This window comes from Macrotis lagotis, chromosome 4 (assembly GCF_037893015.1).
Source record: "Macrotis lagotis isolate mMagLag1 chromosome 4, bilby.v1.9.chrom.fasta, whole genome shotgun sequence".
NCBI classification, from domain to species: Eukaryota; Metazoa; Chordata; class Mammalia; order Peramelemorphia; family Peramelidae; genus Macrotis; species Macrotis lagotis.
The window spans coordinates 255,615,961-255,637,869 of NC_133661.1; the positions used below are offsets into that span (position 1 = coordinate 255,615,961).

The window sequence follows — 21,909 nt, forward strand, 5'->3', positions numbered from 1 at the left end:
TATCCTGAGCATAATTTACATTCCTTCCTCCAAAATGAGCTTTTTTAAACTTCCTTCTCATATCTAATTTCTTATCTAAGTTCTATAATTCTTTCTCCACGTTATTATCAAATCCATTTCAATTTGGTTCAGTTTAGCTCAAAATATTTTTTAAAACAATATTTTGCACAGAGCACAATGGGAGGTACTAGGAAAAAATACAAAGTGTATATAGGATGTGGTCCTATTTTCCTGAAAATAATTTGTAATTGTGTAGGAGGGTATACTACATACACTAAAAACCAAGATAAAATGATATTCTGATAAATGTATTAGAAACGCATATTCTGATAAATATTAGAAACACATACTTTGTCATGCTGTCTCTTTCATGTTGCCCCCAAATGAGTATGAAAAAATCTTAGAAGAATTGTTTTTATTCTGGCCCAAAATGGTCATTTAGAATAGGGTCTTAATTATAGATCTCTTCAGAATAATATTTTAAAATAATGGAAAGAAACACCAAATTTCAGTTAGAGATGAGTAAAAACAATGATGCGATTTTTTTTCCTTTCCAAGTTTATAGAACTCTGAAATTTCTTTACTTCATTATGGAACCTAAACCCTATCATTTTCTATATTAGATTATGCATCTACATTTTCAAATCTCCCTGAAAACCCAGGAGAGGAGTGATTGAATTATTCAATCTACAAAAATGTCAAGATGCTAAGCCCTGATTCCTTAAATAGATAAGAATCCTTTTCTATTGAGCCAATCAATAGATTTCAACTGTGTTTCCCAACTATTGTTCTATACATTCTTCTCAGTAATAAGAAAAATATAATGTGAGCTTCCAAGATAATTTAATATACTCTCATGATATTCTTTTAGACTTATTCATTAGATATTTACCATACCTATAATGATAAAATTTGCTCCAAATTAAATTGTACATTACATAATTAAAACATAATCATTAAATATAATACCTTTATTCTACCTGTGATTATGACAACTGAATATAAAACTGGAAAAGCAATTATAAAATAATTATTATTATTTTATTAGTATATTCTACGATAATGAAAATAAGTCTTTGAGACTCATACTTAATCTATAAGACTTTATATTAAACATCTTTAGTCTACAAATTTTGTTGAATAAGCATTTTTAATAGAATAAGTTACAACTTTGAAAATGTTTAATGTAATGCAATAATTATATATAAACTTCAATGTTGAATTTTTTAAGTTTGAATAGAGGTTGTCAATATTTGATTCAACTGAGTTTAAAATTTGATTCTACATCCAGTTTCTCTATTTGATTTAAAATAATAAGATTAAAAAATAGTGATAAGATTAAATAATATTTAAAATAATAATAAAATTATTCCTTAACTATGAGGGAGAAAGTGGTGATGTTTATAAGCTGTCTTGCTGAGAAATGGAAAGTTATTTTTGTTTTTAGTTATCTGACCAGTCAATGAAAATAGATAACTTCTTATGTAAAATACTTATTTTTCTGTCTAATGACAAACACTATATTAAAGGATAAATATGTATATAAAATACAATTGCATATATGTTTTTAACAATGTTTATATATAAACTAACCTTTGTAAAGAAAGAATCTCTTCAAATATGACTTTCTATTATTCTACTACTGGCATATTGACTACAATCTCACAGAAAGTCTACTGAAAGACTGAAAATTTTGGCAACTGGTTCACTTAAAAATTCTCCAGAGAGAGGAATAATACCTTAAGTGAAGGATAAGTTTATTTAAAATTGTTTTTAATATATTTTGTTTTTCCAAATAACTACATACAATAGTAGTTTTTTCTTTTTTATGGTTCATTTATTTTCATATTATTACAATAATCTTGTGAAAATAAACATAATCTTCAGCCCCCCCCCAAAATAGAGAAATCTCAAAAGAAAAGAAGTGAAAGAGAAAAAAAAACATACTTCAGTCTGTATTCAGAGTCCATTAGCTCTGTCTTTGGGATGTTACTTTCTATATTAATAGTCCATCAGAGAAGTTGCTTCAATATCTTTTCCTATAGATGCTATTACTAGCTGTTTTTCCCTCCATTCTATTCCTTCCCACTCCCATTTACTCTATTTTCTCTCTCCTTTCACCCTTGTCCCTCTGCAGAAGTATGTTATATCTGACTCCCCTCTTCAATGATCTCTCTTTTATCACCTATTCCCCGCCTTTTCTCTGAGTTTTCTCTAGGGTAATATTGATTTCTATACCCTATTGAGTATGTATTGCTATTTCTTCACTGAGCCATTTCTGATGAGAATGAAGTTCACTCATTTCCCCTCTCCTTCCTCCATTCCACTCCATTGTAAAAGCTTTTTCATAACTCATTTATGTGAAATCTCAACCCATTCTACTTCCCTTTTTCCCTGTACTTTCCTTTATCACTCACTGACTCCATCTTTATACTATATTATACCATTATATTCAACTCCCTCCTGTGCCCATATATGCTCTATATGCTCATATATTCTTTCCAATTGCCCTCATAAATGAGAAAGTTAATGTGAGTTATCAGTATCTTCTTCCCATGCAGGAATAAATGCAGTTCAATATCATTAAATTCCTCATAATTCATCCTTCCCATCCACCCTCTCCAAGTTTCACCTGAGTCTTGTACTTGGAGATCAAATTTTCTGTTCAACTCTGGTCATTTCAAGAGCAAAGTATGGAAGTCTCCTTTCATTGAAAATCCATGTTTTCCCCTGAAAAAGGACGTTCAGTTTTGCTGGATAGTTGATTCTCAGTTATAAACCAAGCTCTTTTGTCTATCATAGTCCAACCCCTATGAGCCATTAATGTTGATACTGCCAAATCCTGTGTAATTCTGACTTTAGCATCCCAGTAGTCAAATTGTTTCTTTCTGGCTGCTTGTATTTTCTCTTTGACTTGGAAGTTCTGAAATTTAACTATGATATTCCTGGGAAGTTTTGGGGGGGGATCTCTTTCAGGGGGTGATAGGTAGATTCCCTCAATTTGTATTTTACCCTGTGCTTCTAAAATCTCAGGGCAATTTTGCTGAATTATTTCTTGAAAAATGAAGTCTAGGCTCTTTTCCTGGTCATGACTTACAGGCAACAATAATTTTTAAATTATCTCTCCTGGTTCTGTTTTCCAGGTTAGTTAGTTTTTCCTCATGAGATATTTCACATTCTCTTCTAGCTTTTTGTTCTTTTGGGTCTGTTTTATTGTTTCTTGTTTTCTTGCAAAGTCATCAGCTTCCTTTAGCTCCATCCTGCATTTGAAGGAGTTGTTTTCTTCAGAGAGCTTTTTTTTATCTCCCCCTCCAACTGATCAATTCTACTTTTTAAGGCATTCTTCTCATTTGCCTTTTGGATTGCTTTTTTCCATTTGACCATTTTAACATGTTATTTTTTTTTCAGCATCTCTTTTTTTGGATCTCCTTCACCAAGCTGCTGACTTGGCTTTTCATGATTTATCCACCCTCATTTCTCTTCCCAATTTTTCTTCTACCTCCCTTATTTGTTTTTCAAAGTCTTTTCTGAGCATGTCCACAGCCAGAGCCCATTTTCTATTTCTCTTGGAAGCTTTGGATATAGAAGCCCCAACTTTGTCTTCTTCTGAGTGTGTATTTTTATGCTTCATGGAACCAAAGTAATTTTCTATGGTCAGGTTCTTTTTTCTTTTGTTTACTCATTTCCTCAGTCCAAGACTGATTTACTGAACTTCTAAAGCTTTGGAGAGTTTTTGGTACACCCCAGAGGGATCTTAATTCCTCCAAAGTCTTCTGCAAGACTCTGTCTGCTCTCTTGCATGTGCTCTGGTCTGTGGATGACCATAAGCTCTCCCTTCTGCCCTGGAACTGTGCTTCTCTATGGTAGTATGGGGGTCCAGTAAACCACCTGGATCTGAATGTGGGCAAAAGAGCAGAATCCTACCCCAGGGAGAACAGAGATAGACATCTGCAGTCTCCTCCAACCCCCTTACCATCTGTGGGCTAAGCGACTCAGCAGGTTCCAGCCACAGGTGGCTGCTGCAGGGCTGCTCTGAGGTCAGCACTGGTCAGGGCTCTGTGCTCACTCTAGAGCAGCAGAGTTCTCTCATGACCCCTTCAAGCTGTCCCCTGTAATCCCTTGGTCAAGAGGTCTAGAAACTACCCCACAGGCTGAAGTTGGTTTGCTCCAGCTTGACTTGGCTGCGGCCCAGCTGTGCTGAGGCTCTTTCCAGTCCCTGGTCCTGGTGGAACAGACACTCCTATGAATCTTCTGAGTTGACTTGGATTGGTAAATTGTATCATTCAGTCTTTCTTTGGGTTCTGCCCCTCTAAATTGTAACTGGAATCATAGTTTTATGGCTTTTGGAGCTTTTGGGGGGACAAGTTTCTGGGAATTCCTACCCTCGTGCTGCCATCTTGGCTCCAACCCCACACAATAATAGTTTATACCATTTTTTTTTGCTAGATTTTGAGTTTTACAATTTTTCTCCCTCCCCTTCTTCCCTCTCACCTTATCCTGACAGAAAGCAGTCTTCTGTAGGCTTTACATTTGTAACCATGTTAAATAGAGACCAAAATTGAATGTGTTGTGAAAGAATCAGATCCAAAAGAAAGAAAACATTAGAGATAACAAAATGATATAATATGTAACACAACTTTTAAAAATTGAAGATAATAAGCTTTGAACTTCATTTTAAACCCCATAGTTCCTTCTTTAGATATAGATGATATTTTCTATCACAAGTCCCTTAAAATTGTCTTTGATTATTGTACTGCTGAAATGAACAAGTTCATCATGGTTGATCATCACACAGTGTTACAGTTAGTGGGTATAATGTTCCTTTGGATCTGCTCACTTCACTTAGCGTCAATTCATGCAAGTCTTTCCATGTTTTTCTGAAATCCTCTCTCTCATCTAATAGATCAATAGTGTTCCATCACATACAAATACCACTATTTGTTCAGTCATCCCCTATTTGATGGACATACTCTCAATTTCCAATTCTTTGCCACTACAAACAGAGCTGCTATGAATATTTTTGTACAAGTGATGTTTTTACCCTTTTTCATGATCTCTTCAGGGTATAGCCCCAGTAGTGGTATTGGTGGATCAAAGGATATGTGCAGTTTTATTGCCCTTTGGACATAATTCCAAATAGCTCTTCAGAAGGGTTGGATCAGTTCACAACCTACTAACAATGCATTAGTGTCCCAGATTTCTCACATTCCCCCCCAACAATAATCATTATCCTTTCTAGTCATATAGGTCAATCTTAGAGGTATAAGGTGGTACTTCAGAAATGTTTAATTTGCATTTTTCTAATCAATAGTGATTTAGAACAATTTTTTTCAAAGACAGCTTTGATTTCTTTGCCTGAGAATTGCCTTTCCATACCCTTTAATCATTTATAAATTGGGAAATGACTTGATTTTTTTTTGACTCAGTTCTCTGTACATTTTAGAAGTCCTTTGTCAGAAACATTAGTTGTGGGGCAGCTAGGTGGTGCAGTGGATAGAGCACTGGCCCTAGAGTCAGGAGTACCTGAGTTCAAATCTGGCCTCAGGCACTTAATAATTACCTAGCTCTTTGGCCTTGGGGGAAACCACTTAAACCCATTGCCTTGTAAAAAAAAAACCAACCAAAAAAAAAAAAAGAAACACTAGTTGTAAAACTTGTTTCCCAATTTACTACATTCTTTTAAATTTTGGTGGCAGTGGTTTTATTTGTACTAAACCATTTTAATTTTTTTTTTAGGTTTTTGCAAGACAAATGGGGTTAAGTGGCTTGCCCAAGGCCACACAGCTAGGTAATTATTAAGTGTCTGAGACCGGATCTGAACCCAGGTACTCCTGACTCCAGGGCCAGTGCTTTATCCACTGCACCACCTAGCTGCCCAGCTAACATTTCTAATACAATATTGAATAATAGTGGTGATAACAGGCATCCTTGTTTCACTCCTGATCTTATTGAGAAGGCTTCTAGCTTATCCCCATTACATGTGTTGCTTTTTAATGGTTTCAGATAGATACTACTTATCATTTTAAGGAACATTTCATTTATTCCTATGCTCTTTAGTGTTTTTAGGAGGGATTGGTGCTGTTTTTTGTCAAAAACTTTTCCAGCATCTATTGAGATAATCATATTTCTGTTGGGTTTATTATTGATATAGTCAATTATGCTGATAGTTTTCATAATATTGAACTGACCCTGAATTCCTGATATAAATCTTGTGTACTAGTTATAACTTGCTGTAATTGCTTAAAATTTTTGCATCCATATTCATTAGGGAAATTGGGCTATAATTTTCTTTTCCTGTTTTGACTCTTCCTGGTTTAGGTATTAACAACATATTGATGTTGTTGAAGGAATTTGGAAGACTTCCTCCTTTACCTATTTTTTTTTCAAATAGTTTATATAGAATTGGAACCAATTGTTCCTTGAATGTCTGGTAGAATTCAATTGTGAATTCATCTGACCCTAGAGTTGTTTTCTTAGAGAGTTCATTGATGGCTTATTGAATTTCTTTTTTTCTGAGATGAATATATAATTTCCCCTTCTCAGTCTGGGTAGCTTGTATTTTTGTGTATATTCAGCTATTTCATTCAGGTCTTCAAATTTATTGGCACACAGTTTAGCAAAATAATTCTGAATTATTACTTTAATTTCCTCCTATTGGTGGTGAATTCACTTTTTTCATTTTTGATACCAGTAATTTGGCTTTAATTCAAATTAATCAAAAGTTTATCTATTTTATTGGATTTTTCATAAAGCCAACTCTTGGTTTTATATATTAGTTCAATATTTTTCTTGCTTTTAGTTTTATTAATTTCACCTTTAATTTTTAGAATTACTAATTTAGTATTTATGTAAGCATTTAGAGATATAATATATCCCCTAATAACTATTTTGACTGCAACCCATAAGTTTTGGTATGTTGTCTCATTAGTGTCATTGTCTTGGATGAAATCACTAATTCTATGATTTGTTTGATCCATTCATTCTATAAGATTAGGTTATTTAGTTTCCAATTAGTTTTAGGTCTATGGCCCTTTATTGCATGTGATTTTTAATGCATCATGATCTGAAAAGATTTATTTATTTTTGCCTTTATGCATTTGAGAATTTTATGCCCTAAAACATAATCGATTTTGTGTATGTGCCATGTACCACAGAAAAAAAGTATGTTCCTTTCTATCCCCATTCAGTTTTCTACAGACGTCTGTCATATATAAGTTTTCTAACATTCTATTCACCTCCTTAACTTCCTTCTTGTTTATTTTATGGTTAGATTTATCTCATTCTGAGAGAGCAAGGTCAAGTTGACTTTTGCTGTCAATATCTTTCTAGAACTGATTTAACTTTTAGAATTTGGATGCTAATACCTCTTAGGGCAAACATATTTAGTATTGAAATTACTTCATTGTCTGTCCTTTTAGGAGGATGTAGTTTCCTTCCTTATCTCTTTCAATGAGATTCTTGAAAATTCTTTGTCTGAGATACAGTTTGCTTCCCTTAACTTTTTCACTTCAGCTGAAGCATAATATAGTCTGCTCCAGTCTATTATCTTTATTTTGTGTGTATCTTTCTGTTTCAAATGTGTTTCTTGTAAGCACCATATTATGAGATTCTGGTTTTTAATACATGATGCTATTTGCTTCTGTTTTATGTCAGAGTTCATCACATTCAAAGTTATAATTACTCTTTATTGCCCTACATGCTATCTCCCCTATTTGCCTCCTCCCTCCTCCCCAATATTTTGCTTCCTTCAATGGGGGAGAGGGAAGGAGGGACTAATACTTGAAAAATAAATTTCTAAATTCAACTATGTGTATTAATTCCTCTTTGAGCCAAATCTAATGAGAGTAAGATTCAGAAATTTCTCACCTCCTCCCTTCTTCTCCTCTATTGCAGTAGATCCTTTGCATTCTCCAAGTGATGTAATTTACCCCATTCAACTTCCCTCTTCCTCCTGTCTCTTAACTTTCTCCCCCCCCCTTTTAATTAACTTTTAAAATCATTCCATCAAAGTCATGGACATACCATGACATATCTTCAGCCCAAGTATATTCCCTCTTAAAAAGCTCCAATTCATAAGGGTTATAAGAATCTTCCTCCCAGGTGGGGATGTAACCTGTTTAATCTTATTGGATGACAATTTTTTCTTTCCCCCCTTTTTTCATGTATCTCTTGAGTCTCCTGTTTGAAGATCAAATTTTCTGTTTCACTGTTCTTTTAACAAGAAATATTGAAAATCATTTATTTTGTTAAATGCCCAACTTTTCCCCAAAAGAGAAGGCTCAGTTTTGTTGGTTAGTGGATTCTTGGTTGTAATCAAGAATATCATATTTTAGACTTTCCAGTCCCTTAATATTGATGCAGCCAGGTCCAGTGAAACCTGACTATAGCTCCTTAGTATTTGAATTGCCTCTTTCTTGGCCTCTTACACGATTTTTCTCTTTGATCTGATAATTCTGAAGTTTGATCATAATATTCCTTGGTATTTTCATTTTAGGTTCCTTTTTTGGAAGAGATTGAATCTTTAAATGACTATTTTGCCCCCTGATTCTGGATTATCAGGGCATTTCTCAAGTAGATCCTGAAGTTTTATTTTTTTTGGATCAAGTTTTTCAAGTAGTCCTATGATTTTTAAATTACCTTTTCTAGATCTATTTTCCAGGTCTGTTGTTTTACCAATGAGGTATTTTGCATTTTTTTTTGTTTGTTTTTAAATTTTGTTTAACAGCTTCTTGGTGTCTCATGAAATCATTGGTTTCCACACATTGCAATCTTTTTTGCAAAGAAAAATTTATTTCATTTACATTTTGTATCTCCTTTTCTATTTGGTCAGTTCTGTTTGTGAAGGAGTTGTTATCCTTTTCCATTTCACCAATTGCATTTTTGAGGGAATTATTTTCTTTTTGCATTGTCCAATTGCATTTTTAAGGAATTTTTCTTCTGTCATTTTTGTTGTAAGATGTTAATTTTCTCTTGCTTAGTGTTAATTTTTCTTTTTTGTTTCTTTTGTGTTTCTTTTTCCAATTCTTCCATTTCCATTTCCAATTCTTCCCTTTTTCAATTCCTTTCTGATCTCTTTTAAGAAGTCTTTCTGGGGGGGGTGGCTAGGTGGCGCAGTGGATAAAGCACCGGCCCTGGAGTTAGGAGTACCTGGGTTCAAATCCAGGCTCAGACACTTAATAATCACCTAGCTGTGTGGCCTTTGGCAAGCCACCTAACCCCATTTACCTTGCAAAAGCCTAAAAAAAGAAGTCTTTCTGGACTGAAGATCAATTCATATTCTCTTGAAGCTTCATATGTAGTTCCCCTTCTGTCCTTTTCTGAGCTAGGGTCCTTATCTCCAAGGTAATTCAATAAACCCTGATTTTCACTGGCATTTTTTTTTATTTTGGGATGTTAACTTTCCCTAGGGTCTTGTGTTGGGTGAGGAGCTGGTTTTCAGACCCTTGGTGTTGAGAACCCTAGAGGCCTTGCTTACGGAATTAGAAACTCTAGAGGGTTACTCAGTGGACCAACCAGTAAGGAATGACAGAAGTTTTTTTTCTGGATTGTCTGTGTTGGGGGCATCAGCAGTTCACTCTTTAGACCTGGAGCTGTATCTGGACTGTCCTTTCATAACCCAGTCGCTGGTCTACGCTATTAGATTTAGAAATACCTGAGGCTCTCTCTGGATAGTCAGTGCTGGGGAAATCCAGGGTCCACACTCTTGGAGAAAGCTGTAAAAAACTGGGGATGTTTCTGTTTTTGTACTAGAGAAAGTCAGGCCCTCCCACAGAATGCTGAGGGCTCACAATTTGGGCCACTATATAGACCAACTGAACTAGACTGATGGGTGTCCTGGGTAGTCACACTGTAGTTCTTTGAATCCCCACACTGCAAAGATTTCTGCCACAGTTTTCAGGTTACTTCTCTGGCTTCACTCTGTCACCCATGGGCTGGGTCTTTGCTCTCTGCTCTGGGCATGCCCATGCTCCCCTGTGACAGACCTTGCAAAAGATATTCCCCTCTGTCTTCTGAGAATTCTGATGATCCAAAATTTTTTAAGAGGCTTAAGTCAGTTCTGAGGAAAAGCCAGGAATGCTTAAAACAGTGCCTGACTTTTCTTTGTCATCTTGGCCAGAAGTCTCCAAAGGATAAATTTAAATCAGAAAAATCATATTATTCTGAGAGGCAAAATGAGGCTTGTTTCTGCAGAATGTTTCTGATAATCTAAAATGATTTTAAGACATCTTTTAATACATATGTCCAAACACATGTTTTTCAAACAGACTGGCATTTGTGCTGTAATAATGCAATTATTTGTAATACCTAAATTAAATGATGACAGCTGATGAGGTATTTAAGGGAGTGCAGTATACAGAATGCAAATAAAGGTATATTTTTATATCTGCTCATCTATTGGGAATCAGTTGGTTTGTCTTCAAATGTTGAGACCTTGTCACAGTTTGGAAACAATTTAACAACAATGACAAATTTCTGGAAAAATTTAGTGAGAAAATACAAGAACACATTGACTTAGAAAAAAGTGGTTCAAGTTTGATGTTAATTTCTGCACAAACAACAAAATCACTATTATTGTAACATGTTTTAAATCTCTGAAGAAACAAATCTATATTGCTTCATATTTCACATAATTCTTGTCACAAAAGAAAATTATATTTTTTAACATAATTGGGCAATTGTTTACTGCTTAAGGTTGCATTAAATTTCTTTCAAGAACTCTTTGGGCCATAGAGGAGGTAAAAGTCCTCCATCAGGACTTCTGACCAAGATGGCAAGGAGAAGACAGGCACAGTTCTAAAGTCTCCTGATCTTTCTCCATCTATCATATTAAACAAACCTCTTAACAGAAATCTGACCCACAAAACCCAGAAAGAAAAGCCAGGAGAAAGAACATCTACCTTAGGCTTTGTCTCCCTCAGCGGCATTGGACAAATTCAGACAGGTGAGTCTGGGCATGGAGGGAGGATCAGCCCTGGATCAACCAGATTGGCAGCTGAATTGGAGCCTGGGAGTCTGAGGGCTTGAGAGCCAGACCTGCTGGATCAGTGCTGGGGCTGGATGGTGGGGGCTTGAGTCAACTAGGGAGCAGAGGTACGCTGACCCTCTGGAGCTTGCAAACAGGGCTGGGGGTGAGTTCCGGTGCAGGAGAGCTGTGGACACCATCCCTGGGCACCTCTGGTCTGAGGAACTCTGAATCCATGCCTCCATTGTGGTTGAGGCCTCTTCCCAGAACAAACAATAGCAGACCACTTCTGCCTCAGGCATAGGTATGTGAGCAGAAGAACCAGCCCAGCTGACTATAGAGAGAGGAATGACCTCACCCTAGGGTAAAGCCTTCCATTGATCAAAGGCAAAAGGATTCATTAGCTCCAACCCCTCCCTTCAAGCTAAGGGAGAAGACCTCAATCAAAGTCACAGACACTCCAGAGAAAGCAACCAGCACTTCCTACTGGCCAGCCAGAGAAATTGCACTCAATGAGTAAAGCCTCTAAGTGATCCCACCCCGCTGTGAACCAGCTCCTCCCCAACTCAAGGTCTTAGCAAAATGAAGAAGGGTCAGTGGAAAGGTGGGTCCATAGAAAAATTCTTGGAAGGGAAAGACCCTAACTCAGAGAGACCTAGAACCTCTGAGGAGAATATGATCCGGTCTTCAGCACAGAAAGATTTCCTTGAATAAATAAGGAAGGAGTTAAAAAATCAACTGGAAAATCTGGGAGAGACAATTAATACCTGGCAACAAGAAAACAAATCCTTAGAAAATACAATTGGACAAATACAAAATGAGACTAAATCTCTCAGATCATCAATTGGACAAATACAAAAAGAAAATAATTCTCTCAAAACCTCAACTGGTCAAATGGAAAGCTCTTTCAAAAGTAGAAGTGACCAACTGGAAAAGGAGTTGAAAAAGGTTAAGAAAACTCCTCTCTAAAAGAAAAGAATGGAGTCTGCAGAAACTAATGACTCCATGAGACAGCAAGAGCCAGATAAACAAAATTTAAAAAATAGAAAAAATAGAAGAAAATGTAAAATACCTCATCAGCAAAACCACTGACCTTGAAAATAGGTCTAGGAAGAACAACCTGAAAATTACTGGACTTCTTGTAAACATTGAAGAAGGAAAAAAAAGCCTGGACTTAATATTACAGGATCTAGTGATGAAAAACTGTCCTGATATCATGGAACTAGAGGGCAAAGCAGTTTTTGAAAGAATACATCAATCCCCTCCAGAAAGAGATCCTAAAATGAAACACCAAGGAATGTTGTGGCCAAATTCCAGAACTATCAGATAAAAGAGAAAATTCTGCAAACAGCCAGAAAGAAACAATTTAAACATCAAGGAGCCACAGTAAGGATTATGCAGGACCTGGCTGCATCAACATTAAGGGACTGAAGGGCCTGGAACAAGTTATTTCGAAGAGCAAGGGAGCTTGGAATGCAGCCAAGAATCCATTATCCCACAAAGCTGAGCATTCTCTTCCAGGGAAAAAGATGGACATTTAACAAAATGGAAGAATTCCAAAAATTTCTGATAAAAAGATGAGAGCTAAATAGGAAATTTGGAAATCAAACAGGAGGTTCAATAGACACATGACAAGGTTAAAAAAAGGGGGGGTGGTAAAAGAAAAAAAAACTGCTATCCAATAAGTTGAAATTGGCTATATTCCAGCATGGGGAATTCTCATAAATCTTGAGAATTGTAATTCTAACAGAGAGAATATACCTAGCCAGAAGTGATGGACATTCATGACCTATCCATGTGACTGCTATACAATGAGATGTAACTGGCTTTAACCCCACTTGGGAGAAGACTCTATAATAACTCTCAAGAATTTCAACTCTATTATATAGAATGTACTTAGCTAGAAGAGACAGATACTCAGAATTTTCTATGACTTAGATAGAATGATGTAAAAAACACTACCTCCTTTAAAAAGGGGGACAGGAAGGAGATAGGAGGAGGGAGGGGACTGAATGGAGCAAATCTCATTATACTAAGAGGTACAAAATACCTATTGTTATAGAGGGGAAGAAGGGAGGAGATGAGAAACACCTGAATCTTCTTCTCATCAGACTTGGCTTAAAGTAAATTTACACATGCTCAGTTAACTTAAGAAAACATCTAACCTTTCAAGTATTAAAAGGGGAAAAGGGGAAAAGGGGAAAAGGGGAGGGGGATGGATAAAGGGAGGGGGAGTGGGGAAAAAGGGGAACTAACAAAAGGAAGGGAAGGGAAAAGGGAAAGGGGAATGAAAGGGGCAGGGGTGATATAGGAGGGCAAATACACTGAAAAGGGTGGTATTCAGAAACAAAAAACTGGGGAATATGGATAAGGGGGAAAGGGGGAAAATACAAACAGAGGGAAGAAAGCATGGAGGGCAATAAAGAATTAGTAATCATAACTTTGAATGTGAATGGGATGAACTCTCCCTTAAAACGTAAGTGAATAGCAGAATGGATTAAAAACCAGAATCCTACAATATGCTACTTACATGAAACTCATTTGAAGCAGAGAGATACATATAGAGTAAAGGTAAAAGGTTGGAGCAAAATATATTTTCCTTCAGCTGAAGTAAAAAAAAGCAGGGGTAGCAATCCTTATCTCAGACAAAGCAGTAGCAAAAATAGATAACATTAAAAGAGATAAGGAAGGAAACTTTCTCCTCCTAAAAGGTACCATAGACAATAAAGTTATTTCAATACTGACTATATATGCACCCAATGGGATAGCATCCAAATTCTTAGAGGAGAAGCTGAAAGAACTGCAGGAAGGCATAGACAGCAAACTTTACTAGTGGGAGACCTCAACCTCCCACTCTCAGATCTAGATAAATCGAATCATAAAATAAACAAAAAAGAAGTTAAGGGGGTAAATAGATTGTTAGAAAAACTAGATATGGTAGACTTATGGAGGAAATTGAATGGGGATAGAAAGGAATATACCTTTTTCTCTGCAGTACATCGAACTTATATAAAAATTGACCATGCACTAGGACATTAAAAACCTAATGATCAACTGCAGAAAGGCAGAAATAGTGAATACATCTTTCTCAGATCACAATGCGATAAAATTCATATGAAATATTGGCCAAGGAGATATAGATCCAGAACCAATTGGAAACTGAATAACTACATTTTAAAGAATGAGTGGACCAAAAATCAAATTATGGAAAGAATTGACCATTTTATCCTAGATAATGATAATAATGAAACAACATACCAAAACCTATGGGATTCACTCAAAGTGGCTCTCAGGGGATATATTATAGCTTTAAATGCTTACATGAATAAATTGGAGAAAGAGGAAATCAACGAATTAAACATACAACTAAAAAAATTAGAGAAAGAACAAATTAAAAATCCCCAATTAAATACCAAATTAGAAATTCTAAAAATTAAAGGAGAAATTAATAAAATTGAAAGCAAAAAACCATTGTATTAATAAAAAAAACAAAAGTCGGTATTATGAAAAAACCAATAAAATTGATAAACCTCTGGTCAATTTGATTAAAAAAGAAAGAAGAAAATCAAATTGCTAGTATCATAAATGAAATAGGCGAACTCACCAACAATGAGGAGAAAATTAAAGTAATAATTCAAAATTATTTTGCCCAACTCTATGCCAATAAATTTGATAATCTAAGTGAAATTGATGAATATTTACAAAAATATAAGTTGCCCAGGTTAAATGAAGAGGAGATTAAGTACCTAAACAACCCTATCTCAGAAAAAGAAATTCAATAAGCCATCATTGAACTCCCTAAGAAAAAATCTCCAGGGCCTGATGGATTCACAAGTGAATTCTACCAAACATTTAAGGAACAATTGGTTCCAAATTCTATACAAACTCTTTGGAAAAATAGGGAAATATGTAACTCTGCCTAACTCTTTCTATGAAACCAATATTGTGCTGCTACCTAAACCAGGAAGAGTTAAAACAGAGAAAGAAAATTATAGACCTATCTCCCTGATGAATATAGATGCAAAAATCTTAAATAAAATCTTAGCAAAATGATTACAACAAGTTATCACTAGGATAATACATTATTATCAAGTAGTATTATCCCAGGAATGCAGGGCTGGTTCAATATTAGGAAAACTGTTAGTATACTCAATTATATCAACAACAAACCTATCAGAAATTATATGACCTTATCAATAGATGCTGAAAAAGCTTTTGACATAATACAGCATCCATTCCTACTAAAAACACTAGAGAGTTTAGGAATTAATGGACTATTCCTTAAAATTATTAGCAGTATCTATCTGAAACCATCAACAAGTATTATATTCAATGGGGAGAGGTTAGAGGCATTGCCAATAAGATCAGGGGTGAAACAAGGGTGCCCATTATCACCACTACTATTCAATATTGTATTAGAAATGTTAGCTTCAGCAATAAGAGAAGAAAAAGAAATTGAATTAAAATTGGGAAGGAAGAGACAAAACTCTCACTCTTTAGCAAAGTTGCAGGCTATAAAATAAACCCTCATAAATCCTCAACTTTTCTATATATGTCTAGCAAGCTACAGCAGGAAGAGCTAGAAAGAGAAATCCCAAAGTAACCTCAGACAATATAAAATACCTGGGAGTCTACCTGTTAAGGCAGACTCAGAAACTTTTTGAAAACAATTATAAAACATTTCTCACACAAATTAAATCATATTTAAATAACTGGGTAAATATCAACTGATCATGGATAGGTAGAGCTAATATAATAAAAATGACAATTCTACCAAAACTAAACTACCTGTTTAGTGCCCTACCAATCAAAATTCCAAAAAAAATTACTTTAATGAATTACAAAAAATTGTAAGTAAATTCATATGGAGAAATAGAAAGTCAAGAATTTCCAGGAGCTTAATGAAAAAAGTGCAAAAGAAGGGGGCTTAGCCCTACCTGATCTAAAATTATATTATAAAGAATCAGTCATTAAAACTGTTTGGTATTGGCTAAGAAATAGAGTGGTGGACCAGTGGAATAGACTAGATGCAAAAGCACGAGACGATTATAGTAATCTACTGTTTGATAAACCCAAAGAGTCCAGCTATTGGGATAAAGACTCCCTCTTTGATAAAAACTGCTGGGAAAATTGGAAGTTCGTATGGAAGAAACTTAGATTAGATGAACGCCTAACACCCTTTACCAAGATAAGATCCAAATGGCTACAGGACTTAGACATTAAAAACAATACTACAAATTAGAAGATCAAGGACTAGTTAACCTGTCAGATCTATGGAAAGGGGAGCAGTTTATGACTAAGGAAGAGTTGGAGAACATCACCAAAAACCAACTAGATGATTTCTATTACATTAAATTAAAAAGCTTTTGCACAGATAAAATCACTGTAATCAAGATCAAAATAAATGTAGTAAACTGGGAAACAATCTTTATAACTAATGATTCTGACAAAGGACTCATTTCTAAAATACACAGAGAACTGAGTCATATTTTTAAAACAAAAAAGCCATTCCCCAATTGACAAATGGTCAAAGGATATACAAAGGCAATTTACAGATGAGATCAAAGCAATCCATAGCCATATGAAAAATTGCTCTAAATTATTATTAGAGAAATGCAAAAAGTTTCTCTGAAGTACCACCTCACACCTCTCAGATTGGCCACTATGAACAGAAAGGATAATGATCATTGTTGGAAGGGTTGTGGGAAATATGGGACACTAGTTCACTGTTGGTGGAGCAGTGAACTCATCCAACCTTTCTGGAGAGCAATTTGGAACTATGGCCAAAGGGCAACAAAACTGAGCATACCCTTTGACCCAGCAATACCACTATTGGGTCTATAACCCTGAAGAAATGATGAAAAAGGGTAAAAACATCACTTGTACAAAAATATTTATAGTAGCCCTGTTTGTGGTGGCAAAGAATTGGAAATCAAGTAAATGTCCTTCAATTGGGGAATGGCTTAGCAAACTGTGGTATATGTATGTCATGGAACACTATTGTTCTATGAGTAACCAGGAGGGACAGGATTTCAGGGAAGCCTGGAGGAATTTGCATGAACTGATGCTGAGTGAGATGAGAAGAACCAGAAAAACACTGTATACCCTAACAGCAACATGGGAGTAATGTTCAACCTTGAAGGACTTGCTCAGTGCAACAATCAGGAACAATTTTGGGGTCTCTGCAAAGGAGTGCCATCTGTATCCAAATAAGGAGATGTGGAGTCTGAACAAAGTTCAAGGACTATTCCCTTTAATTTAGGAAAAAACAGATATCTTATTGTCTGATATTGTTACCTCTTAGACTTCTTGTCTCTTCTTTAAGGATATGATTTTTCTCTCATCACACTCAATTTGGATCAAGGTACAACATGGAATCAAAGTAAAGACTGACAGATTGCTTTCTGTGGGGGGGGGAGGGAAGTAAGATTGGGGGGGAATTATAAGACTCAAATATTATCTTTAATAAAAAATAAAAATAAATAAAAGTCCTCCATCAATTTGTTGAATAGTCAGATTATCTGAGGAAACTTGGTCATACTTTGTGGTTTGCCATTAAAATATCAAACCATTTCTGCTTTGAGATTTTCAGTACTTGTCAGAGGAGAAAAGAGAATATTTCAGCTAAAGTCTTAAGAGGGAATCAACTGGGGGTTGTGAGAAGGGAAGGAAGATTATAGTCCCCAGGACTCAGTCTTAGACTTCTACTTCTTAATTCAAACCATTCGTTCTGGCTCTCTCTCCTCCCTGGTATTAGACATTAGAGGTCTCTCAGGCACAAACCTGCTTTATATTTTATAGACAACTCATAAAATTTGTCCTTGGTTAATCTGAATATCTTCCTATGTAATGATTCTATGCTATGCTAATCAAAGATTTTCTCACTTATATAAAAACTACCATTGATTAAACAGAGAAATGCTCTTACCTAGAGAAATCCGGGCTTAATATCCTGACACTTAAGAGTCTAGAATGACTTCATTGATTTATTCAGTCTGCCTTCACTCATAGATAGTGCTTAATCACTAATTTGGAAAAGTGATTGCCTTTGCAAACTTTTTTTTCATTCCTCCAAAATGACATAAAGTGTACTGAGCAGGCCAGATGGGAGAACACTATTTCAGCACACATAACACAACCAGTTCTCAAACAAATTTATTTTTGACTTTCAGAAACAAATGACCTTGTTGCCAGAATGTTCATTTTTCTTTCTAGGTGTTTCAAGTTCTTGACTGCCTTAGGGAAAAAAAGACCCTATCTAAAAATAAGTGTGCCCATCCTTTGCTGGATATTTGAATGTACATTGCAATTGCAATGCTGCAGGATACTATGAAAAAAGCCACGCGAATAATGATAAAAATCCAAATTAATAAAAAGACATAATCAGTGCCATCATTATCAGTAGGTCCACTATCTATGCTTCCACCATAACCCAACAAAATACAAGATGGTGGGGACCAACCAAACTGGCAATGACAATTCCTGTTGTTGTTGCAAACACCTCTATAATTACACTTTGCAGGACTACAGTCAAAATGCAACTGAGCTATAGGAACACACATTTGATTTAAGCACATTGTGGTTTTGGTACACTTTGACCCATCCCACACCATTCCAAAATCTATCCACCCTGTCCCAAAGTGAAAGTCTGTCCCAAAACAGATAAATTCCTTTTTGTTCTTCTTTACTACTAATTGGTGAATTGTAATGTCTTCATTTAATTTTGGCATTGTCTTCAAACCTTCACATTGCAGCCTTCCACATAAGATAGCTGATTGTTGACATGGTACAGTAATATATGTTATTTCTTTCTCTGTATTTCTATTTGATTTTTTCTTCTTTTCAGGCTTAACTCCACAGTTTCCAAATCTATCTCCTTTTATATTCAACTCTTCATAACATGCATTATTGGCATTTACAACTTCATGACTAAACATTTCTCTGCATTGTAGATGTCGGTCAGTACAATTACCATTAAAGCAAATGGCATTTGGAGTGCATGGTGTCCCGTCTTGAATATAGGTATTTGTAGGGCAGAAGGCTGAGCTTCCATTACAGAACTCTGGAAGATCACAGGTGCTCACTGCACGTCTGCAAAGTAGCCCTGTGTTACTAAAATGACAGTCTTCACAGCATGATCCATGATCACATTCAGAACCAGGGGTCCACTCACACTTCATACTACAACATGGATCAGCAAGACATTCTTTAATTGAACCACAATCACACTTTTCCAAGAAGTCTATTTTCTTGTTACCACAAAGACGAGATGAAAAAGCAAAATTATCCTGCCTGTTGGGAAGCCTGTTTAAACATCTATCCCAGTAATTAACTAAATTGAAAAATTGTCTATAACTGCAATTACTGAGAGAATCAGAAAAAAGTGGATAATCTTCCATGAGACAATGTGACCTTCGGATACAATGACAGTAAATCTGATCATGAGACAGGCCAAAATTGTGACCTATATAATGTGCCAAGATTACTGAATAATAAAATACACTATCATCCTGAAACCACAATAGTATTGCTGCCCAGTTGCCATTGCATAGTGAATTTGGAAAAGCAGCAAAACCTGTTTCCCCTGCCTTGTTTCCAGTAATGAGGGCTGAAGTATCATGTGGAAATTTGCTAGAGATCACTAAATCTTTCCACAATCCATAATGCTTTGCTATTTCAGATGAAGAACCTGTTAGTGGTATTTTATCGGAATATTGCCAAAGATAGAGAAAAACCAGAACGGTAAAAACCCGAAATTGCTTATAAATGGAATCAATAATGTGAGTCAAAGTCACCATTTGGTCAATGTGAATCGTGAGATTCCTATTATGAGTTTCCATTCTAGAGCTGCTAACACAAATTGCAAGTTTTAAATAGCGGAAATGTGGCACCCAGTGGCTAAAGCGACCTGTGCGAGGACGAATACCAATCTCTGAGTTGGAAAACTGTTCATTCATTTCCTGATTGGTTAAACTGCATCGAAAAAGACCCTTCCCGACCTCCCCTTGTTCTGGCACAAGCTGGGATATCACATGTTCAAACTGGGAAGAATTGTGGAGAGGCTCGATTTCATAGGTGAAGTCATCCAAATGCAGAGTGCCTCGAAGACCCCCTTGGCAGGTGTTCAGGACAGCCATGGATGCGGGGATCCCTTCCAAGTAGCCATGGTAGTAACAGTCAGTCGGGATATAGGGGTATTCCTCCTGGGGCGCTCCGTGCTCGTTGTCCACCAGGACCGGAAGGTGTCTGGGTAACAAGAACTTCTTGACCCGCATATGGACCACGTACCTCTTGCCACCAAAGCGCAGCGAGTAGGAGAGACGCCCGGCCACTTCAGCCAGAGTGCCGCTGAGTCCTCGGAGGGCTCTTCGGCTGCTTAACTGGCGGGGAATCACCACTTCGAAAGAGGACAGGCGCCAGCCAGGACGGTGCTGGACGCAGCCAGCGGGGTCCGTGAGCGCCAGCCCGAGGGCCAAGAGGAGCCCGACCCTGGCTACAGAGGCCCCCATAAGAAGCCCGGAGCAAGGAGCAGGGAGCCTTGAAGGTGAAGACAGAGGTGGTTGAAGGAGGGGGGTATCCTGAGAGCAACATAGCGGTCAACTGCCAAGTCCTCTGTAATCCCTTATCCCGGTTTACGTAACAATCTGGGGTCAAGCCTGGGCTCGCTACACTGAACAATGTGTGGAGGGGAGCAGTGTGTGTGTGTGTGTGTCTGTGTCTGTGTCTGTGTGTCTGTGTGTGTCTTTCTGACAAAGTTACATTGAACTATTAGTCAACTTTCTGAACCCTGTTGTTCAACTAATTTCAAATCTATCTGATCATAACATGATCAAATCCAACTCTAATTTCTCCTCAAAAATAGCTTGTAGCTTTGTTAAAGTCTAGGTAAAATATACAAATAGCATGTCCCTCATTCATCAAATTAGTAATGTTTAAAATAAGGAAGGGTGGTGAATGAAAATGAGGAAATTACTCTGTCATTGCTTGTTCTTAATGAAGTCAGGTGACTTTTTGGAATCACTTCTTTTCTATATAGAAGCTTGCCAATCATCTCTTTAATTATGTATTCCAGGACATGACTTCTTAACCTGGGGATAGTGGCTTTATTTTTATTACTATTTCAATAGAATTGGTTTCTTCTATAAACATAGATATTTAAGCTTTTAAAAATATCCTTTGGAGAAAGGGTCTATAGGATTATCAGAGTTTCAGAGTTAGGGCTAGGGTTAGTATAGGCAGGTAAATTTAAGAACCCCTGTGCTAGAATTTTCTCAGGAAACACAGTTCAGCTCACCAGCCTGTAGTTTGCGGACTCTTTTCCATTCCTTTTTTAATAAAAAATCCATTTTCCCTTTTGCAAATTCATAGTATTTCTCAAGGAATGGACTTGACATTCATTTAAGAATTTAAGAGTGAGGAAACTCCCTTTACCAAGGTTAGTAGTTAACTTTTTGAAGATATTAATATGCAGCTATTAATTGCTCTGTAACACATAAGCTATTCATTTGCTTTATCCATTGTGCTGTCTCACTGATCATCCCATTTCCTTTTCTAATAGTACATGAATGGGGCTGCTTTTACAGATATTTCTTTGAGGGTCTGATTTCATTACAGGTTAAAACCTGAATCCCCGGTTAAGAACTGAAGTACTGGAATATATATATAATTAGATGATTTGCAAGCTTCTATATAGAAAAGAGATGATTCCAAAGAGCCACCTGACTTCATTAACAAGCAATGACATAGTAATTTTCTCATTTTCATTAACCACCAGTTCTTTTTTTTTAAACATCACTAATTTGATGAATGAGGGACATGCTAACTATTCATATATTTTACGTAGACTTGAGCAAAGCTCAACTACTGGGTTGAATCTGACACATTTTTCCAGTAGTTAGAATTTGAGATTGTAATGAAATGAGACATTGACCAACTTAATGTTTAGC

At 36.2% G+C, this 21,909-nt stretch overlaps 1 protein-coding gene across 1 annotated transcript; it reads right to left on the reverse strand.

Moving 5' to 3' along the window:
• Nucleotides 1–18,134: 18,134 nt before the first annotated feature.
• LOC141520382 (disintegrin and metalloproteinase domain-containing protein 20-like) lies at nucleotides 18,135–20,572 on the reverse strand. Its single transcript, XM_074232071.1, has one exon. The coding sequence runs from the start codon at nucleotides 20,470–20,472 to the stop codon at nucleotides 18,184–18,186; it is 2,289 nt and encodes a 762-aa protein (XP_074088172.1). The 5' UTR covers nucleotides 20,473–20,572; the 3' UTR covers nucleotides 18,135–18,183.
• Between the last annotated feature and the right edge of the window lie 1,337 nt (nucleotides 20,573–21,909).

Excerpts from the sequence above, each read along its gene's own strand:
- LOC141520382 (XM_074232071.1), bottom strand. The coding sequence starts at position 20,472 with ATGGGGGCCTCTGTAGCCAGGGTCGGGCTCCTCTTGGCCCTCGGGCTG.